We start from the raw sequence: 22,365 nt of genomic DNA, 5'->3' as shown, positions 1-22,365 counted from the left end.
CGGACCCTTGACTAACATTTTTGACACTTTTGGGGTTACCAGTGACATTTCTACAGTAATCAGTGCTATACATATGCACTGTTACTGTAAAAATACACTGGCAGTGAAGGGTTTAACTTTTTTTTGAAAGGGAGGGGCTGTGTGTGTCCCTAGGGGCGTGCTTTCTACTGTGATTGGCTGTGGCTTCAGATGTATGAAGAGTGATCAACGGTTCTACATAGTAGAACCGTATGATCATCCTTCATACACAGGGGAGAATGACAGGCAGCTTGTTTACACAAGCCGCCTGACTTTCTCCCTCTCCCCCGCCGATCGCAGAGTGACCGGCGGACATCGGGTCCGCCGGTCACACGCGCGGGGGGGGGTCCGTGACCACGCGGGAGCGCGCCTCCGGGGGCGCGCGCTCGCTCGCTCCCTAGACCCTCACAAGCTAGTGACGTAGCCCTACGTCACTTTGCCTGTGAGGGGCTGACTGCTGACGTAGATCGGCGTTAGGCAGTCGGCAAGTGGTTAACCACTTCCCGCCAGTAGGATGTCATATGACGTCCGGGACTTTGAGTGGAGATATCTGAATGATGCCTGCATATGCCCTCCAGTGCTTCTCCCGCCTCGTCTGTGCGATCAGGGAGCCGGAGAACAAATCTACTGCCTCTGGAAGGTTACCATAGAGCTGACCATGGACCGGTTGGTCCCCAGCCATCTCTATGACCCTCGGAGGCCAGAAGCGACATGACATCGCTTCCAGCGCTGGCAGATGTAAACCCTTCTTTCTTTTTTTATAGCTTGGAAGACTGAAATCTTGTTTTTTTTTTTTTTTTTTAAATCTTGCTTTTCCAGCATAGAGGAGAGATCTTGGGACTTAAAGTCCCCCCATCTCTCTGTAAAGAGGACCGGTCATGCCCTATTCCTAATACAATGGATGTTTACATTCATTGTAATAGGAATAAGAGTGATAAAAAGAACTAAAAGTATAAAAAAAAAAATAACCAATTTAAAAAAATAAAACATTTTAAGCGCCCCTCTATACCCTCATGCTTGCACGCAGAAGCGAACGCATACGTAGGTCGCACCATACGACCTGTCATGCCCTATTACTATTACAAGGGATGTGTACATTCATTGTAATAGGAATAAGAGTGATAAAAAAAACAAAGTATAAAAACAAAATAAACAAAAAAAAATAATAATAATTTAAGCGCCCCTCCATCCCCTCATGCTTGCACGCAGAAGTGAACGCATACATAGGTCGCACCCGCATATGTAAATGGCGTTCAAACCACACATGTGAGGTATTGCCGTGCACATTAGAGCAAGGGCGGTAATTCTAGTGCAAGGCTTTCTCTGTAACTCTAAACAGGTAACCTGTAAAAATGTTTAAAGCGTCCCCTATGCAGATTTTTAAGTACTGATGTTTGGCACAATTCCGCAAGTGAGCAATTTTAAAACATGACATGTTGGGGATCTATTTACTTGGCTTAACATCATTTTTCACATTATACAAAAATATCGGGCACTTTACTGTTTTTTTTTTTTTTTTTTTTTTAATTTATGAAAGCAGTTTTTCCCCCCAAAAATTGCGTTTGAAAAATTCCTGCGCAAATATCATTTGACTTAAAAAATTGCAACGACCGCCATTTTATTCCCTAGGGCCTCTGTTAAAAAAATGTTTTGGGGTTCTGAGTAATTTTTTAGCAAAAACATGATGATTTTTACATGTAGGGGAGGAATGCCAGATTTGGCCTGGTATGGAAGTGGTTAAATATTGTTTTATTTTTGCCAGTATGTAAAAGCTGAAGCTGTTTTATATCAGATATTATATTACCACAGTGTTAAAATTTGGGGCTCTAATAAAAAATGTTTAAAGAAAAAAAAAAACATAACTCGTGATGGATAATTAAAAACCTTAAAGTGTTTGTAAACCCTTCCATATACCCAGTGAAGTGACTGACCTCAGGTGATACACAGAGATGAAACAAATCCTCCTACATAGGTTTTACCTGTTTATCTACAGTCCTAATTTCTCTACATGTCTGAGAGTTCAGAAAAAAGGGGCAGAGAACTGAAGTTACACTCTGCTTTCAGTGGGGAGATCTCTAAGAGCTGATTGGAGGGAAGGGACTCACCCCCCCCCCCCCCCCCGTCACACAGCACTCCAGAATAGAGCTGAGACTGTCAGTCACAGGCTGTGTGGTGGAGCTCCCTCCTGTTAGCTATTTATCTATTGGTATCAGGAAAACTCGTCAGAAGTAACTCATACAGATAGCAGAGGAGGGAGGCAGCAGTCAGAAATAACACTTAGTGCTTTGGATTGAGACAAGTACACACTATAGAGGGATATGCTTTGTTCATATTTCATGTCTGAGGCTTACAGCCATTTTAAAGCAAAGCTCCACCCAAAAGTGGAAGATCTGCTCTGGCAACCTGTAGTAGATGGCTGGCTGTTTGGCACCCTGTGGTGGGTGGCTGGCTGTCTGGCACCCTGTGGTGGATGTATCTATATAATAAGTCGCGCTAATTTGATTAATGGAAAATAAAGTCCATAAATGTTAGGATCACAGTATTCAGACAGGCTCCCTATGGACATGCGCTTACCAGAAATGGTAAAACAAAAGGCAGGTTCTCTAGATTAATCACGTCCCCTTGATAGCAGACTGGAACCAATATTCTCGCGTTGATTCAGCAGTATTGGATAGAAAATAAAAATGCAATAGCGTAAAACCCAACACAAATGGATGAATCTTAAACACCAAAGTGAGTGATGAACTGGATGTAAATATGTGAATCTCCACCAGTAAAACTCAAAACAATCGAAGAAAATAAAAAATAAGTGAAAAATTCCTCTTAAGTGGGACACCTATAGGTACCCCTTACCAGAATTAGGTGAAATATGTGCAAATCAAATGAGTGAAGTGCAATCCTGAATCGGCAGGTGTCGCCTCTTACCAGAGAAAGAAAGAAAAAACGCCAAAGTGAATGAAAATCCTATAAAGATATCCTCTGTGTAGAAAAACCTCCACCAATGAAGCTCGCCTCTTACCAGACAATAATAAGATTAAGCCAAATACCAGAAAACCAAAGGAATCAAGCAAGATGAGATGCCAGCCTTCACCAGTGAGATTTGCCTCTTACCCAATGGGAATAATCAAATCGCCTGTAAGGATGATGGACCTCGAGGGGACCTGCAGTGGAATCCTGATCAAGTAACTCCAAACGGGCCAGGGAGATCACCACCAAATGAAAAGAAAGGCTTCCATAGTGTAAAACCGCATTGTTTATTTAAAAAAGAAAGGAATAAAACTTACAATATCGAAGGAAATGTGGAGCATGAAAATGTAGGCCGCCGGCCGGACGGTCACCGCTCGTCCGCACTCCCAAGTCGCGATCAGATGATGTCAGTACGCCGTGTCCTTACGTTTCGTCATAGATGACGTTTTCAAAGTTGCCCTGGCTTGCAATGGGGCTTTGGCTGGCTGGCTGGCTGGTACAGGGCCTGGGGTGGCTGGCTGGCTGGTACAGGGCCTGTGGGTGGGTGGCTGGCTGGCTGGTACAGAGCTTGTTGGTGGCTCACTGGTACAGTGCCTGTAGCTGCCTGGCTGGTACAGGGCCTGTGGATGTTGGTGGCTGGCTGGCCCCGGGCTGCTGTGGGTGGGTGTATGGCTGGGATACACGCCTGCGAGACTATTCCCAAATCCAGATGAGGCTGTCCAAGGCGAGGGAGGCGGCCTAAAGCCCCGTACACACGTACCGATTGTTGGCCGTAAATATTCGGCCGCCGACCGATCGGCCGATTGTAGGCTTGTTAGTATGATGCTTCCGACAGCCGACAGCGCATTTTCGGCCGAAAAGAATCTGTCGTGCAGACTTTAAAATATTTGTTGGCCTTCACCAGAACGGCCGATTGTTTGCCAGTCAGTACAGAATTCGGCCGACAAACAGCAGATTAGCAAGACTGGGCATGCTCAGAAAAGAAAAAATACACGGAAAGTTAACCATCACATGACATCACTACTGCAGTCGGCTGTTGTTGGCTGACAAAATTCGTGTGCAGTCTTTAGCACTTTTCAGCCGACAGGACAGCACCGGACGAAAGACGGCCGATCGTTCGGCCGACATTCGGTACGTGTGTACGGGGGCTTAAGAAGTCAGAATGACGTCACAAAAATATCGGCCGATACCGATATATGCATATGTGGAGCACCATTGCCTTTCACCTCCGAACGCACCTGCAGCCCCCAACTTTTGGCAGACAATCCATTCACGGCAACCAGATCAAATACAAGAGCCTTGGCAGAAACCTCCTTCAAGATAGCCTCCTCTTATTAAATCCTTATCTATATAAAAGGAATAGATATTTATGTATATATATATATATATATATATATATATATATATATATATATATATATATGTATGTGCATCTACCAGGAACATAAGAACCTCTCATTTATAGATAAAACACACATGTATTAAAATGTATGAAAGCTAAATGATCCATACCTCCTTTGTAAAAAAAAAAATAAATAAAAAAGGTGTAGTATCATTCTTTTGGACCGCTACCAATCCCGTTTATTCCAATCAGTAAGATCTGCATATTCTCCTATTGAAACCTTAAAATAAGGGAAGGGAGAAAAAGGCCCAATGATGTACACACCATCTTTTATCGGCCAGATCACAATATCGATGTACAGTAAACCCCCCTGCATTGCGGGGGTTACGTTCCGGACCCAGCCGCGAAAAGTGAAAATCCGCTAAATAGAAAAACCCTATTAAAATGCATTGTAGGCATGTTTTTTTTACTGTCACTGTACGTGTAAAAGCATTTTAAGGTCTTTAAACACACTTTTAAAACAATAGAAACTCATTTAAACACATAAAAGATACTTAGAGACATAGCAAGAGCTATGGAAAAGTCAAAAATATTTCATTTTTAATGATTTATATAGTAAAATAACATTCCAAAAAAAACCGCAATATACCGGGACCGCAAAAACTGAACCGCGATGGAGCGGGGGTTTACTGTATATGATAAAGAATGAACTTATCAAAATAGTAACTTCGGGGATTCCTGATCTCCTAGTATGGCTGCCTGTTTCCAGCTTCCAAAGACCCCCCACACACACACATAACAGGGAGGTGAAAAAAAGGGGGGTATTCTGCTTGTGGAGGATGTAAGAACATCCTCTCTTGGCTCCCAGCGTTTCACTATATGCTCTGCGCATGCGCCGGCGTCATATTGGCATGTTGACGTCATCGCCGGCTCAAAGCGTCGCCGGCGAAACTTGCCCGGTGAGAACGGCTTAAACGTCACCTGGGCAACAAGTGATTTATTCTTTGCAGGGCCAGATAGGTAAGTCTTAGATTGTAGATGTAAAGATTTTAGTGTTAGGCTACTCACTAGGGGGGGAACCTCTGGGTGAGTCTAGGATGGAAAAGGACCTGGGGGTACTGGTAGACAACAGGCTTGGCAGTGGCATGCAATGCCAAGCCGCTGCAAGCAAAGCCAACAGAATACTGGGATGTATCAAAAAGGGGATTCACTCCAGAAATAAAGAGATTATTCTCCCACTCTACAAGACTCTGGTCCGGCCACATCTGGAGTATGCTGTCCAGTTCTGGGCACCGGTCCTCAGGAAGGATGTGCTGGAACTGGAGAGAGTCCAGAGAAGGGCAACAAAAATAATTAGGGGAATGGAGGACATCAGCTATGAGGAAAGACTACAAGCACTGAACTTATTCTCTCTGGAGAAGAGACGATTGAGGGGGGATATGATATCAATGTACAAATATTGTACTGCCGACCCTAGCATAAGGAACAAACTATTCAGAGAAAGGAAATACAATAAGACACGTGGCCACTCACTAAAACTAGAGGAAAAGCGGTTTAACCTTAAAGTACGTAAGGGGTTCTTCACTGTAAGAGCAGTAAGGATGTGGAATTCTCTTCCACAAGCAGTGGTATCAGCGGGGAGCATTGATAGTTTCAAAAAACTATTAGATGGACACCTTAGAGACCACAACATACAGGGGTATACAATGTACGGTTAACAGCAAACACACACACACACATCATAGGTTGAACTGGATGGACGGATGTCTTTTTTCAACCTCACTAACTATGTAACTATGTAACTATGAACTTCTACTTTAACTTTACAGTTTAAAAATTGCTAGTATTTAGAATTTTTTGGAAGATCAGTCTTTGTAGGTCTCTGCCAAAAAAAAACTCCTCCCCGTTTCTCCCAGCAATTTTTTTTTGGTGCTTGCAAAGTGCAGTGTACACTGTGCATGCTGTCGGTATTTATAAGATGTAGAAAGTGGAGCCAAATGCCGGGACTAGGTGGATTTCACTGCACATATGCAGGAGTTGCATCATTAATGGCTGACGAAGGAAGATGCCAGATGAGGAAGAAGTGACAAAAAAGATGGCAGATGACGGGAGCGTTGAGCTTGTCATTGCTGGAAGAGGGCAAACCAAGAGGTAAGTTAGCCAAAATGTGCAAGTATATCATGAAAACAAAGGGGAAAAAAATCCAGAAAAAGAAAACTAATGTCGACACATCTAAAGAATGAGCATTATAGACCCAAATGCAATATTGCGAAGGGGTCCACATTCTTTGGTAAGTACATGCACAAAAGGGTGGTTGGCACATTCCACTGCATGAGTTTGAGTTGTGAAGCACTTCAGCACTTTATTTGGGTTAATTCTTTGGACTGTTCACCGAACACATTATTGTATATTTTTATATGTCTTTGGACTTTTTGCTTATCTATTTTTATCACAATTATCAATTTTCATCACATTTGTTTTATGAATCACTGTTTCGCGCTGTGTTTTATGATTTAGTATTGATCATTTTTGAACAGCTGCAATGGTGATTACTTATTAGGTTGCTCTTAGCGCGGGTTTATTTTAGTTGCATATACATCTAAAGACTGGTAAGCTACAATATATTACATTTATGTTCCCGGGTTTACATATGCTTTAAGGTATTTCCGTCTTTCTGCAGACATTCATTAGGGAAACCATATTCTGTGGTACAGTTTCAGCCATTTTTTTTACTGTTTTGATTCTTGTGTCCTCAGGGCTCACAGTTTATCGCCAACCGACCATCAGGCCGCATTCTACCTCGCTCTGCAGCTGGCAATATCTCGGCAGGTAAGCTGACCTGAAAGTTTCTGTTTTTCCAAACTTGCCAACCTCTTGGTGCCCTTTATGTTAAATTGCAATATAAAGTAAGAAAGTGTCCAGCGTAAATTACCTCATCAGAAAGTGGCAGTCACTAGGCTTAATTTTCTAAAGATATAAAGGCTGTTACCCTTGGCAAAGTGAAGAGTCTTTATCACCCTATCAAGTGCAAGCAAATATACTGTTTTTTTTTTTTTTCACCCCTCGCACATGATTGGGTAATCAAAGTAAACCCCAGCTTCACCTAATTCTCTAAAGCTAAGTAAACATTTACTTTGCTAAGTGAGCAGTCTCTAATCCTTTAGTAAATGAACCCAGTTCAATTGTCAGTATGTCAGTTTCTGACTAGCAAAGACAAAGTGCATGCAAGTGGAGTAACAACACAAGAATTTCCGTTTAGTCAATCTTGTTAGCCAAACCAGAAACCCTACCTATAAAATTATGCTAATTTCAAAGTGAATGCCTGGCTGTCATACTAATCCGTTGCCTCAATTTTCTCTGGGCCTGTGGCCTTTTAATCTGCATGCCATACAAATAGGAAAGAAAATAAGATATATTGTTTTGCCTTCCTTTCTTCCTTCCTTGCTCTCTTCCTCCTTCCTTCCTTCCTTTCTCTCGCTCTCCTGCCTAGCTTCCTTATCTCTCCTGCCTAGCTTCCTCATCTCTCCTGCCTAGCTTCCTCATCTCTCCTGCCTAGCTTCCTCATCTCTCCTGCCTAGCTTCCTCATCTCTCCTGCCTAGCTTCCTCATCTCTCCTGCCTAGCTTCCTCATCTCTCCTGCCTAGCTTCCTCATCTCTCCTGCCTAGCTTCCTCATCTCTCCTGCCTAGCTTCCTCATCTCTCCTGCCTAGCTTCCTCATCTCTCCTGCCTAGCTTCCTCATCTCTCCTGCCTAGCTTCCTCATCTCTCCTGCCTAGCTTCCTCATCTCTCCTGCCTAGCTTCCTCATCTCTCCTGCCTAGCTTCCTCATCTCTCCTGCCTAGCTTCCTCATCTCTCCTGCCTAGCTTCCTCATCTCTCCTGCCTAGCTTCCTCATCTCTCCTGCCTAGCTTCCTCATCTCTCCTGCCTAGCTTCCTCATCTCTCCTGCCTAGCTTCCTCATCTCTCCTGCCTAGCTTCCTCATGTCTCCTGCCTAGCTTCCTCATGTCTCCTGCCTAGCTTCCTCATGTCTCCTGCCTAGCTTCCTCATGTCTCCTGCCTAGCTTCCTCATGTCTCCTGCCTAGCTTCCTCATGTCTCCTGCCTAGCTTCCTCATTTGTCCTCTTGCTTCCTTGTCTCTCCTTTCTTGCTTCCTTCATCTCTCCCGCCTTGCTTCCTTCATGTCTCCTGCTTTGCTTCCTCATTTGTCCTCTCTTGCTTCCTTGTCTCTCCTTTCTTGCTTCCTTCATTTCTCCTTCCTTGCTTCCTCCTCTCTCCTTCCTTGCTTCCTCCTCTCTCCTTCCTAGCTTCCATTTTCTTTTTTTTTCTTGCTTATATTGTCTTTTTCCCTTCCTTTGTCTTTTTCCCTTCCTTTGTCTCTCCTTCCTTGCTTCCTTTGTCTCTCCTTCCTGGCTTTCTCTGCCTCTCCTTCCTGGCTTCCTATTCCTCTCCTTCCTTGCTTCCTTGGCCTCTCCTTCCTTGCTTCCTTCTTTCTCCATCTTGTATACCCAAAATGGAAGAAAATATTACCTATAGGTTTTCTGACTCCCCCCCATCCTCCTACCTATTCTGCATTACCTGTATTAAATATTTGTGTGCATTCCATTTTTAAGCAGCTCCCTTGCAGTCATGTGATCCAGCAGCTCCAGCTTCCTTGTGTCAGAGAGAGCGGCTGCTGCAAGAAAATGAGGGGGTGCCAACAACGGAGAGGTGATCAGAGCAGGCGGGTGACATCACAGCTCCGGGAATTCTGAGCCTTTCTCGAGGACTCCCTTATACAGGAGCTGGAGCTGCTGGATCATGTGACAACACAGGAGTGGATTTAATAAAAATATATTTACACATTTTTTTTTTTTATATACAGGCTGTGCGGCATAGGTAGGTGGGGGGAGGGGGGTGGAGGCAGCATTTTAGGAATACCTATAGTTGGACTTTACTACCACTTTAACACATGTATTTTCTCTGTAACCTTCCTCCCGTGTTTCCCTTTCCAACTGTCCATCATTTTACTGACACAATAGGAGTGGTTAGGCCAAAAGCACTCGGTGCCTCACTCAGAATGAGAGAGATCTTAGGGGCACTTTAGAACCAGTTTTCAGGTGCGCACAGTCTCTAGGTGCTATTATTTTATTTATAATACCAGTCTTGCATGTATTAGAGCAATGACAGGTTTGCTTTAGGGTAAATATTTTAGCATTATCTTTGTTTGCAGATGCCCGGTTCCCGGTGTATCTGTATTTAGAGCAGTTCCTTTGCATATCTGGTGTTTGTGTGACTTTCCCGAGCACCACGATTATGACTTTGCTAGTTTGCATAGTCTGAATAGCTAGGAAATGCCTCCTGGCTTGTACTGCTTGTTTAGGGCTTAGCAGCTGCCTTACAGGAACCCGGGGCTCAATGCCAGATGACTCTCCTCTGCAGAGGGGCCATTCATTAGCAGCGTCCTACCGCATGCTGGACCTTCCTGGTATGTTTAATTGCCCGCTCTGTGAGAGTAGATTGTAGGTGGAGACAGATACCATTCATTTAGGTACTGAGGTCACAAAATCATCTACTCCCAGAATAAAACCATCTGTTTATTTTACTGAAAAATAGTGTATATCCACTTGACCTCCAGGTCTTTCCCTGACACTTTTGTTATCATGTAAAAATCTGTATTTTTTCCTAGAAAATTAGTTAGAACCCCCAAACATTATATATTTTTTAAAGCAGAACCCTGGAGAATAAAACGGTGGGTTTTGCAATTATTTATGTTGCACAGTATTTGTACAGCGGGTTTTCAAAAACAATATTTTTTGGAAAAATTATTTATTTTGAATTTAAATGCAAAAAGAAACACAATATATAACCCAATTTTCGGTAACCTATAAAAGATGTTATGCCGAGTAAAAAGAAACATGTCATGCTTAAAAATTGTGCATGTCCATGCAACAGCAACAAATGACATAAATGTTTCTATCCAAAGGCGACACTTTAAAAGCCTTTACAAGTTACCACTTTAGATTTATAGCAAACACATACAAGCAATTCCTGGCGCTGAAAGCAATTGATCAGAGATCCCAAAAACTGTGATATCAAACTGTGTGGGATGGACGGATTTTAGCCAAAATGCCAGTAAGTCATGTCAGGGTTGCAGCTGACCCATGCCCAGATCCAGCTGAGAAACAAGTGACACAACAAATTAATGGGTATAATAGCGCTCCCAAAAACTGATGACAGGTTGGCACTTGGAATCACAATTAAAAAGGAAATAGTCACAATGAAAAATGTCACATTTATTAAAATCGGTAAAAAACACTGTTTGAGCAGGGTGCATCCAGCAGTGAGGCAATACCTGTAGAGTGGACCCAGGGATAGGGTGGGATCGACTGTCCAGATTCTCAAATTCTGAGGGGAAAACAGGAGAGCTTGTGCCAGGAGGATGGAAAAGCCTGAAGACGATGGAAAAAGGAGGGGGGGGGGGGGGAGAAGCTCAACCCCCGTAGCCCAATCCAGCCGCAAGCTGAACTACAGTACAGCGGTTTCTCCTTGCTTCAGGCGGCTGGAGCAGCGCTGATGGATGACGTCATCAGCGGATGACAGTCAATTCACAGAGGTCCGTTCTGAGCACCGTTCCCGATGATCCAGATGTGAGTGGCAGCCTCGCCGCACTGGACACAACACACCCCACAACAGCGAAGGCTACCTGGCAATGGGGAAAGTGAAAAGCACAAAGTGGAGGATTTTTCATTGTGACATTTTTCATTGTGACTATTTCCTTTTTAATTGTGATTCCAAGTGCCGACCTGTCATCAGTTTTGGGAGCGCTATTATACCCATTAATTTGTTGTCACTTTAGATTTATACAGGAGGTCCAGTGCTAGAGTTACTGGCCATTATCTGATGTTTGCGGTAAAACCTCACGTGTGTGTGTGTGTGTGTGTGTGTGTGTGTGTGTGTGTGTGTGTGTGTGTGTGGGATTATCGTTTTTTTGTTTTTTTTTTTTTTCTTTTTTTACACTGTCGCTTTTCATTTATTTATTTTTTTTATCACCTTGGTTGCTGTCACAAGCAATGTAAACATCCCTTATGACAGCAATAGACATGTGACAGGTACTCTATGCAGAGATATGCGGTCTATAAGACCCCAAATCCCTCCTCTGCCCTTAAAAGCATTTGATCAAACCAAGATCAGTTGTTTCAAATGCTTTTGATTTTTGGAAATGGTGCCGTTGACATCTGGGTAAAACGGAAGTGATGTCAGGTTATCACTTCCAGGTTGCCATATCCGAAAGCCGATCCAGCCTTTGGCTCTCCGATCAGCTGGCGGAAGCGGACCTAAATGCCAGTTACAGTACATATTCCTATCGCACACCTTCTGGTTTGTAGGCACTTATATACTGGGTGCTGAAGCGATCACCAGCTGGCCACTGGATCAGTTACAAGGAGATACATATTCGCCAGCACACCAAGGATCTTGCAAAAACACCATCACATGCCTGATGAAGGGGTCCTGCGTGGCTCCGAAACGTTGCACTATTTATTTTTGATGTGATCTTCTCTGAAATAAAGTTTTTGGACTGCTTTTGCAAGATCCTTGGTGTGCTGGCGAATATGTATCTACTAAATGCCAGTTAGATGTCATTTTCCAGTATGAGACTTTAATGGCCTACAGCCCTGGTCCCCAACCCTGGTCCTCAGGTCACACTAACAGGCCAGGTTTGCAAGATAACTGAAATACATCCCAGGTGATATAATTTGCTGCTCAGTGATTGCAGTACTCTAGTCTGCATCTCCCCCAAGGTAATACTTAAAATCTGGCCTGTTAGTGGGAGTTGAGGACCACTGGCCTACAGAGATGGGAACCAAAACAAGTTACACCAGCGTTGGCAATGCTGGCTGACATACAAATGAAGTCTTCATAGGGCTCAATGCTTTTTTAAAAGTAGCTATTCATGCTGATTCTTTATATAACTATATTTGATGTTATCCAATTTAGCACTAAGAGATTGGACAATTGCACTATTTCCATGTTTTGTTGATGCTGTTTGAAATTTATTTGCATCGCACTTAAAATTTTTCTGTACTATGTTCTAAAATTCTATTAAAAATCATTTGAAATAAAAGCAAATGGATGCCTATGGTGCTAGGTCAGCTTTATTAAGAAAAATGTCTGACAATCATTTTAAATTCTTTGGCAGGTAAGAGTTTAATTCTGTATCGCCATTTTTTTTTTTTTTATGCCTTCAGAATAAATATATTTTCTCTTTTATGATGTCAGTAGTGTAGTGGACAGTTGTAGGCAGAAACAATACAAGCTGAGTACATTAAGACTGGACAAGGGGGTGACACTGCCTGATACATGTTTGAAAAATGTTTTGTTTGCGTTTCTGATCATGTGATCTGATTACTCTCCCCAGATCCCGGAGGCTCTAGGTTATGTGCGACAGGCCCTCCAGCTGCAGGGTGATGACTCCAATTCCCTCCACTTGTTGTCGCTGCTGCTCTCTGCTCAGAAACACTACCATGATGCCCTGAATATCATTGACATGGCACTCAGCGAATACCCAGAGAATTTCATGTGAGTCGGACATGCCAGCTTTTGATGTTTACTTAAAGAAGATGTAAACCATAGATGAATGATGCTTTAAAAAAAAAAAAACACTGAGTATTATAAGCAATCACCATGTTTTGTTTAGTTTTTTCATAAAATATGTTTTTCACCTTATTTCCTCCCTTGTTATGGTTATACTGCGCCAACCCTAAATATACAGCAGCCAGCAACAACAAATGACAATTTGCGAAGACAATGGAAAACCAAAAATTTGCAGCGCTGTTAGATTGTTATAAAGTGCAATGGTGCTAATGCATATAAATATATTCTACCCAAAAAATAAAGTGCATAAACCACGTGCAAAATCACGTAATTACAATGCTGAAATGTGCAACTTATAAAGTATCTGAATACTTCAATACACAAAGTGCAAAATTGCATAAGAACCACAAATTACTGCAGTACTATGCAATAAAGTAGATATAAACCACAAAATCATAAAACATAAATACAAAAAAAATATATAAAAATGCATGAAGTGATAAAGTGGCTGATGGTGTTAATGTAAAATGCTCATCATAGCATAAAGTCCACAAATTCCACCATAGATGTGCAAAGGTGCTGATAAGTCTTCTATTGTGAATACAGGTGCTTGACCACCACCCACAGGACAACTGTAATGAAGGCTTACCAGATGTAGTGGACCCAATTAAGTAGTGATCGACCGATTATCGGCAACACCGATATGCACTTTCCCTGATATATCGCAATTGGCCTTTGATTTTCCGATATTGCCGATATTTCGGGAAAGTGTTTGTACCGGAGTGATGCCTGCAGCTAGAGGCATCACCCCGGTACCGGCGTCCATAGCCGACGGTCGGCTGTCTTGTAATGACAACCGATGCAGCTGAGAAGCCACTCGGTTGTCATTCCAAGGAGCGGGATGGGACGCGGCTCCATAGCCGACGGTCGGCTGTCTTGTAATGACAACCGATGCAGCTGAGAAGCCACTCAGTTGTCATTCCAAGGAGCGGGAGGGGACGCGGCTCGCCCGGGTCTCCCGTCCCACGGGAAGACCCGGGCATCCTACCTGCAGGGCCGCCAAAGAGAAGACACCATCAAAGCCGCATTCGGTTCTAACCGGGTCTCCATTTTTTTTAATTCGGCGCTGAGTACCCGGAAGTGACGTCATGACATCACTTCCGGGTACTGGCGGCGCCGAATTGAAAAAACTTACAGCATTCAAAACAGCCAAACTTGGCGTTTTGAATGCTTTTAAGTGCAGAGGAGGGGTTTGGGACCCCCAGATCCCTCCTCCACAGTACCTGTAGACATTAAAAAAAAAAAAAATGTTTTTAATGTCCGAAAATATCGGCCGATACCAATATCCAATGACCAAAATCTTGTTAAAGGCGTTAAAAAAAAAAACTATATCAGTCAATCAATACAATAAAGTATACACCTTTTGGGCCATTCAGGCCTTTATGAAACAGATGGGCTTTATACCAGTAGTATATCCAAAGATCAATGGCTCAATCCTTTAACGTCATCCACTAATATGAAATACTATAGCCAATAGCAGTAAGAGCAGCAAGAAATCCTCTTCCGGACGCTCAAAAAATAAAAAGCTCACATAATGTGTATCTTTTAAAACATTTCATAGTAAAAAAGAAGAAACGCACTTACATAGACTTGATGGTATAGCGCTTGTACAAGTAGATAAAAGACGGCATTAGCAGTAGGGCCGACGCGTTTCGTCTAAATAGACATCTGGGGTTCTTGAGTACTGCTGATCTCCTGCAGCCTCTTTGCAGCCACTGTATCCATGCTCTTAGGCGCCTTTCTCACCGACGGAGTCTGCCAATGGATCTGCTCGCTCAACAGGGATCTCTCGGCTGATCCCCGCTGAGCTGGCAGATGACAGGTCCGTGTCCGCTCCGCTGATGCAGAGTGGACATGGACACAGCACCGCTGTTCATCGATTGGTTGTTGGATGGAAACGGATCGCCTTTCCATTTCCGCCCAACTGTCATCCGATCTGCCAGATGGATGGGGAACAGATCAACATCAATCTGTTTTCAGCGGATCAGATGTCTGTTGACATTCGTGGCTCCATAGAAGAGAAATGTATGGTCTGTCAGTGTGAAAGGGACCTTATTCTAGTGTCATCCCTGCATCTTGGCTGTGGACTGGCTTCCTGATGGAAGGTGGACTTTACTTGCCCAATGTGTGTTAGAACAGCCACTTGTGGTCTCTACTAGTGGTGCATGGGGCAGGGTTGACAACACAGAAGCCTAGTTGAGAGAGAAGGACAGAGTGTTGTCATTCTAGAATGGGAAATGCGGGGACCAAGACCTTCATGGCAGTATCTCTGGGATTATTTTAAAAGAGAAGTACAGCCAAAGCCTTTGTTGGATTTAGTTCTATGGACCTCGGGAGTGCATTCTTTCTGCTCCCCTGTGACCCGGTTCCAGCCGACAGAAGGCTGAAGCCCACTGTTGGCAGACGTCACTGAGCCAGTCCAGGCTCTGAAAAGATCCCAACCATATGGTCAGGATCTACCCAGCAGCCTTGACCGACACCTGGCTCAGCCTCAGTGACCCGCCAAGAGCCTAAGCCAGCCCCTCCTGTCCCCTCCACAACACAGCACTCCAATGAGTGCTAAAGGGGCAAAGCAGAGAGCCAGTGACGGACAGTCATGGGCTCTTTGCTCAGCGCGAAGGGGGAGAACTGAGTGATCAACAGTGTTTTGATCCCTCAGTTCTCACTGCAGAGCTGATGAGGGAGCGAGGCAGCATCGGATTTTATTTTTATTTTTTCATAACTAAGTCCATACTTCTCTTTTAATGAAAGCTACGGATTTAGAAATGCTGAAACCCTAACTTGAGGGTCACAAAGTCTTTAAAGGGTAACTCCACTTTCGTGGTGGAAAAAAAAGCACATAAAGAAAAAAATATTGCATATACATTTGCGACACAAGTCATATTATAATTAAATGTTGTTAAAAATTACCTTTCCTTTTCAATCTGCTGTAATTTTCTGAAAGTGTAATGCAATATGGCTATCTGGAGGTGTTCTGTACACAGAATGTATACTGACCACACCCCCAGAAACATCATTTCCTGCTTGTGTGATTGGCTCACTAATTTTCCCAGAAGTCTACCTAAGATACAAGTCGGATTTCTGGCATCCCCTGCAACAAAAATTTCATTTTTGGTGAGATACTCCCAATTGGAAATCGCGTCTAAAGGGATGCAGACCCAGCAGCTTTCCTCATTCGTGCTCTGCAGGTGCCACAGCTGTTGGATAATTATGAAACCACTCCCATTCGATTCATTTTCCCACATTAACACATAGAAACATACAGGGATTTCTTCAGAATAACAAAAGGTAGGAATCTGCAACAACATTTGATAAATTCCTTGCAATGTACAGAGATCACCCAGAGGGGAATGTTTTTTTTCTCAACAAAAGTGGAGTTACTCTTTAACCTTTAGGTTATACTTTCCTCTTACAGGAGGATAAGACACTGGCAAACAAACAAACTGTAGGCCAGCCCAGGATAACATCTCCTACTACCGCCATACCTCAGTTTTATGCAAGTGTCCTAGGAGAATGTTCTGCTCTGCTATGTTAAAGGGGAACTACACTGCATCTGAGTACCACGAACCAAAAATGCTATTTATTTATTTTTGTAACATTCAAATCGAACTCCCCCATCCATCCATGTCTCCATGTTTTATTTTGCTAATAAATCATTTAACCCCCCCCCCCCCCCCCAGTATTTCCAGCTGTGGCCATCTTGAGGTAAGGGAAGATGTGATTCATGTAGCATTTACTTCCTGGGATCTATCTGCCCTTAGCTAAGGCATGCAGGCTGGAGGGTGTGCTTAGCTGAGAAAGCCGCTCCTCCTGGGATGTATGCCATCATTTGCCTAGTAAATGAGGAAATGTTAAAAAAACAAAAAAAAAGTAAAAATGATATACTGTACTTTCCTATCTATTTATTATTGCTAGTAGTAGAAGGATTAAAAGTAGTCGTCGATTGAGAGACTGAAGTTCTGCTTTAACCTCCCTGGCGGTATTCCCGAGTGTGGCTCGGGGTTAATATACAGTGCCAAAAGCGGTAACCCCGAGCCACACTCGGGATTACCCCACAATCACAATTACCTTCCACAACGATCCCCCGCCGTCCTCCCGCCCTCCTCCCGCCCTCCTCCCGCCCTCCTCCCGCCCTCCTCCCGCCGTCCTCCCGCCCTCCTCCCGCCCTCCTCCAGCCCTCCTCCAGCCCTCCTCCCGCCCTCCTCCAGCCCTCCTCCCGCCCTCCTCCCGCCCTCCTCCCGCCCTCCTCCAGCCCTCCTCCAGCCCTCCTCCAGCCGTCCTCCCGCCGTCCTCCAGCCGTCCTCCCGCCGTCCTCCAGCCGTCCTCCAGCCCTCCTCCCGCCGTCCTCCAGCCCTCCTCCCGCCGTCCTCCAGCCCTCCTCCCGCCGTCCTCCAGCCCTCCTCCCGCCGTCCTCCAGCCCTCCTCCCGCCGTCCTCCAGCCCTCCTCCCGCCGTCCTCCAGCCCTCCTCCCGCCGTCCTCCAGCCCTCCTCCCGCCGTCCTCCAGCCCTCCTCCCGCCGTCCTCCAGCCGTCCTCCAGCCCTCCTCCAGCCCTCCTCCCGCCCTCCTCCCGCCGTCCTCCAGCCCTCCTCCCGCCGTCCTCCCGCCGTCCTCCCGCCGTCCTCCAGCCCTCCTCCCGCCGTCCTCCAGCCCTCCTCCCGCCGTCCTCCAGCCCTCCTCCCGCCGTCCTCCAGCCCTCCTCCCGCCGTCCTCCAGCCCTCCTCCCGCCGTCCTCCAGCCACCCTCCCGCCGTCCTCCAGCCACCCTCCCGCCGTCCTCACTGTGTGATCCGGCTTATGCCATCACCTGTCTTCCGGTTCCCTTCCCTGCAAGCACCGCGACGCAGGGGGGTGGAACCGGCGAGAAATTTAAAAAAATAAATAAAACCAATGACATGATACAGTGTAATCTGTTAGGATTACAACTTTGCATCATGCCATTTTACCCCAGCTTTTCACCTGGTGGCTTTTCCAGTGCTCTGCCTGTACTTTTGCGGTACTTTGTGCCTGGAAATTTGAGAACGTCCATGGTGTCCAAAAAGCGTTCTTTTAGCTCAAAAGCGCTTTTAGACGAACTGGAAAACAGCGACAATGAATAGGAATTATTTGAAGAACTGAGTGATAGCGATTTGTGGGAAATCAGGTACGGAAAGTAATGGCCGCAACGATTCTGCGACTGAGCTCAGCGATGTGAGAACTTGGTGCTCTATTGACTGCTGTACGGATCAGGCAGCGCCCCCAATATTCCCATTTATTGGAGCACCTGGTATGAAAGTTGACGTTGACCATGACAACCCCTTGGCATACCTACAATTATTTCTGACCGATGAGGTTATTGAAAAAATAATTACCGAGTCAAACTGGTACAAAGAGCAACAATTGGCTACACATCGGAAGTTTGCAAGATGCAGAAAGTGCAGAACCACTGACCAAAGATGACATTTGAATAAAATGTATTATTATATTATAATTTATGATTTCGTGTTTCAAACTTTATCATACCCGGGATGTCTACTAGACTCTTGTTTGGACAGATTTAAGTAAGTTATTCCTAAGAATTACAGGCCTAAAATATAAAACAGATTTCCATGAAAAACAATGTACCGGTTTTAGCATAAAAATTCTGACCTAATCAGACCGCCAGGGAGGTTAACCACTTTAAGACTGGAAGGATTTGCCCCCTTAATGACCAGGCCCTATTTTGCGATTCAGCACTACGTTAATTTAACGGACAATTGCGCGGTCGTGCGACGCTATACCCAAATAAAATTGAGGTCCTTTTTTTTTCCACAAACAGAGCTTTCTTTTGGTGGTATTTGATCACCTGTGCGATTTTTATTTTTTGCGCTATAAACAAAAAAAGAGCGACAAGTTTGAAAAAAAAAATAAAAATATTTATCACTTTCTGCTATATAACATTCTCAAAAAAAATTAAAAATCAAATTTTTTAAAAAATTTTAGTCGAATTTGTTTTCTGCTACATATTTTTGGTAAAAAAAAAAAATCGCAATAAGCGTATTTTGATTGGTTTGCGCAAAAGTTATCGTGTCTACTAACTACAGGGAAGATTTATGTCATTTTTTTTTTTTTTTTTACTAGTAATAGCGGCGATCTGCGATTTTTTTGCGGGACTGCGACATTGCGGTGGACAGATCGGACCCCTGACATTTTTGACACTTTTGGGGGGACCAGTGACATTACTACAGTAATCAGTGCTAAAAATATGCACTGTTACTGTAATAATGACACTGGCAGGGAATGGGTTAACCCTGTTGGTGATCAAGGGATTAAATGTGACCCTAGGGGAGTGATTCTAACTGTGGGGGGGCGCGGCTTCTGAAATTACCATAGAGACATGATCCTATATAGAAGGATCACAGGGGCTCTATGATCATCCCAGGGAGAAGAACGGTCGGCTGTGTTTACAACAGCCGACCGTTCTTCTCTCTAAGCGGGGAGCGATCGCGGGTTTCAGGTGGCAATCGGAGCTGCCTGACACACGCATCGGCTTCCCCGCTGAAGATCGGGGGCGGGAGCGCGCCCCCGGCGGGACGCGCTCGCCCTCTAGCTGCCACCAAGCGAGCAGCGTATCCATACGTTGTTTCGCCTGTACAAGCCACCCTGCCGCTGAATGTATATGTATGTATGTATGTGTGTATATATATATATATATATATATATATATATATATATATATATATAGTTAGCGGTCAGCAAGTGGTTAAAGACTAACTTTTTGCTTGCATTTTTTCTCTTCTGTTTTTTTTGCTTCAGTCAAGACTTTTCTATGGCTGCCGAAGCTTTGTCCCTTCCATTGCGGCTATTGGAAGCAGTCACCCTTAAGCCCCGTACACACGTACCGATTGTCGGCCGAACGATCGGCCGTCTTTTGTCCAGTGCTGTTGTGTTGGTTGAAATGTGCTCTAGACTGCACACGATTTTTTTCGGCCAACAACAACCAACTTCAGAAGTGATGTCATGTTCTGGTTTACTTTCCGTGTGTTTTTTCTTTTCTGAGCATGCCCAGTCTTGTTCAGTCTTGTTCTGTTTTTTGTCCGCCGAATTCTGTACTGACTGACAAACAATCGGCCGTTCTGTTGACGGCCAACAAAAATTTTTTTTGCATGCACGCCAGATTTTGTTCGGCCGAAAAGTCGCAGTCGGTTGTCGGAAGCATCATACTAACAAGCCAACAATCGGCCGATCGGACGTTGGCCGAATATTTACGGCTGACAATCGGTACGTGTGTACGGGGCATTAGGCTGACTTTCGGACTACCATGTTTGGACCCCGATTGATATTGTTGGGATAACCTAGAAGTGGCTTTCAGGCACTGGATTCATTGTGGGGTGCCTTCCAGACTCCATTCTGGTAAAAGCTGTAGAGTGCTTTCCCAGATCCAGAGGCGCTGGGCTTCTTTATTCTTGGTTTCGGCTGGTTTTCCCGCAGAAGGCGTTAATGCTGTGGGACTGACTGCTGACATCATCTGCTAGATAGTTGCATGCATGCTCCTTTTTTTTTTTTTTCCCTGCCATACAGCTATGAGGAAGCATCCTCCCGCTGCTTATGCTTGCCAAGAGCCACGTGCTACTTCGATCTGTTCCTCTCCTGCAGTTTTTTTTATCTGATTTGCCTGCGGCATTAGCAGCTTCCAAGTCATCCGCCACTGTGACTGATTCTGAGTCGCTTCAGTCCTTGACTAATGAGCTTACCCCTGAGGAGTCGCAGTCAACTTGCTATTAATCCCACGTTAAAGGAGAGAGTTTTGGTCCTTAATTGATGCATCGTGCACCACTCTGAAACTAGGTTTGCTTGTTGCTTCTAACAGTGCTGTTTCCAGCCTAGGGTTGTTGAAAACTACTAAGCCTACAAAAGAATTTCCCTGATTTTCTATTTCTCGATGAAGATTGGAAACATGGTAAGTTTCTCTTTCGTTCATTGACGGAAACGGCTCCATATCTTCTTGACCGATGATGGGTTTATGGAGCTGTGTCCGTCAATGAACATCAGAGAGAAGGATTTTACCGTTACGGTAAGACAAAAATCCATTTTTTTTTTGCTCTCCAGGCGTTTATTAGCCATATGGATCCAGCCATTTTCCCGAACCTAACAAGACTATACCAGTAAAGGATGCACCCAAATCAGTGTATGTATTTAGTCTGTGGGTAAGTTATACCGTCTACAAACTTTGGTATATAGATCTGAAAATTGATCAATCCTAAAGTACTGACCGTCTATCTAATTTCTTAAAGCCTGAAAACGCCAGGACAGTACAATTTCCCGCAAAATGACCCCTTTTTGGAATGTAGACAGTCCAGGGTATTTAGTAAGAGGCATGACAAGTTTTTAGAAATTGTATTTTTTTTTTTACACATACTGTGACCAAAGCAATACAGTGTTACCATACTAACACTGTATCACTCTGGGGAGTTGAGCAGAATTTTATATTTTTTTTAACATACTATACTTGCTTATAGCAGTGATTATTCACTGCTATAAGCCAATATTTTTATTGTCCTAAAATACACAAAAAAAAGTCCAAGCCCTATTAATCAAAGACTCCCTGCTGGAGGTTGACCATTGGGACACTGGAAAATCCACATTGTAACAGTCCATGTGCTGCTGGTCCCAAGCATGGGATGCAAATGCAATGGAATGAAACACTAAAAAGGGAACAGCGCATAGGAGTGTCAGTCAGGTGTCACAAGAAAATCCCCAGTCAGGAAGGATCCAAGCCAGTCGCCGCCGGCGCGAACCAACCGTGTATTGGAACCGCCGAGGGTTGCGTGATGCTTGGAAGTGACGTCACCAGGTGGAACGAGGCCCGATGCAGGAACCAATGTTGAACGCAAGCCAATCTGTTGCCGTAACTACGCGTTTCGCGTGCATGCGCTTTGTCAAGTCACCTTCCATTACATGGCTGGTTCGCGCCGGCGGCGACCGACTTGAATCGATCCTTCTTCCACAGGGATCCTGGTATGTTGGACACCTCCACCACTCTGGGAGGTTTAGTGTTGGATCTCCTCGCAGTGACCATTGGCATTTACCACCCCACAATGCCCTCACCACCACCTGCATACCAGTGGTAACGTGCCAGCCTTTTCTTGGTTTTATTCACCTAATAAATTATATCTTTTTACATTGTTTGCTGACTGGGGATTTTCTTGTAACACCTGATTGACACTCCTGTGCGCTGTCCCCATTTTAGGGTTTCAATATTTTTATTGACGCACAGTGTGTAGACCATGTCTATTATGGTGATTAGTCACAGCTAATCACATGGTACAAATGGGCTGTGTCTGGCCCTGTCTGTACCACGAGATCACTGTGACCAATCACAGCTAGCAACACAATTGTATACAATGAATGGCATGAAAGGAAGCTATTCATTGTTTACAGCTGTCATGTG

General features: G+C 44.4%; 1 protein-coding gene across 6 annotated transcripts in view; it reads left to right on the top strand.

The window, feature by feature from the left end:
* TTC7B (tetratricopeptide repeat domain 7B) overlaps window positions 1-22,365 on the top strand; it is a gene marked incomplete at its 3' end in the record, with an annotated part of 261,869 nt that overhangs the window by 158,236 nt on the left and 81,268 nt on the right. For all 6 annotated transcript variants that reach the window (XM_082242786.1, XM_082242790.1, XM_082242787.1 and 3 more), the window contains 2 exons: window positions 7,084-7,156; window positions 12,724-12,884. In XM_082242786.1, the coding sequence (XP_082098912.1) occupies window positions 7,084-7,156; window positions 12,724-12,884 (234 nt within the window). The remainder of the gene's footprint in view (window positions 1-7,083; window positions 7,157-12,723; window positions 12,885-22,365) is intronic.

This window comes from Pelophylax lessonae (genome assembly GCF_965119305.1).
Source record: "Pelophylax lessonae genome assembly, chromosome: 13".
In the NCBI taxonomy this organism is placed as follows: Eukaryota; Metazoa; Chordata; class Amphibia; order Anura; family Ranidae; genus Pelophylax; species Pelophylax lessonae.
This window is presented reverse-complemented; position numbering and strand designations above follow the sequence as displayed.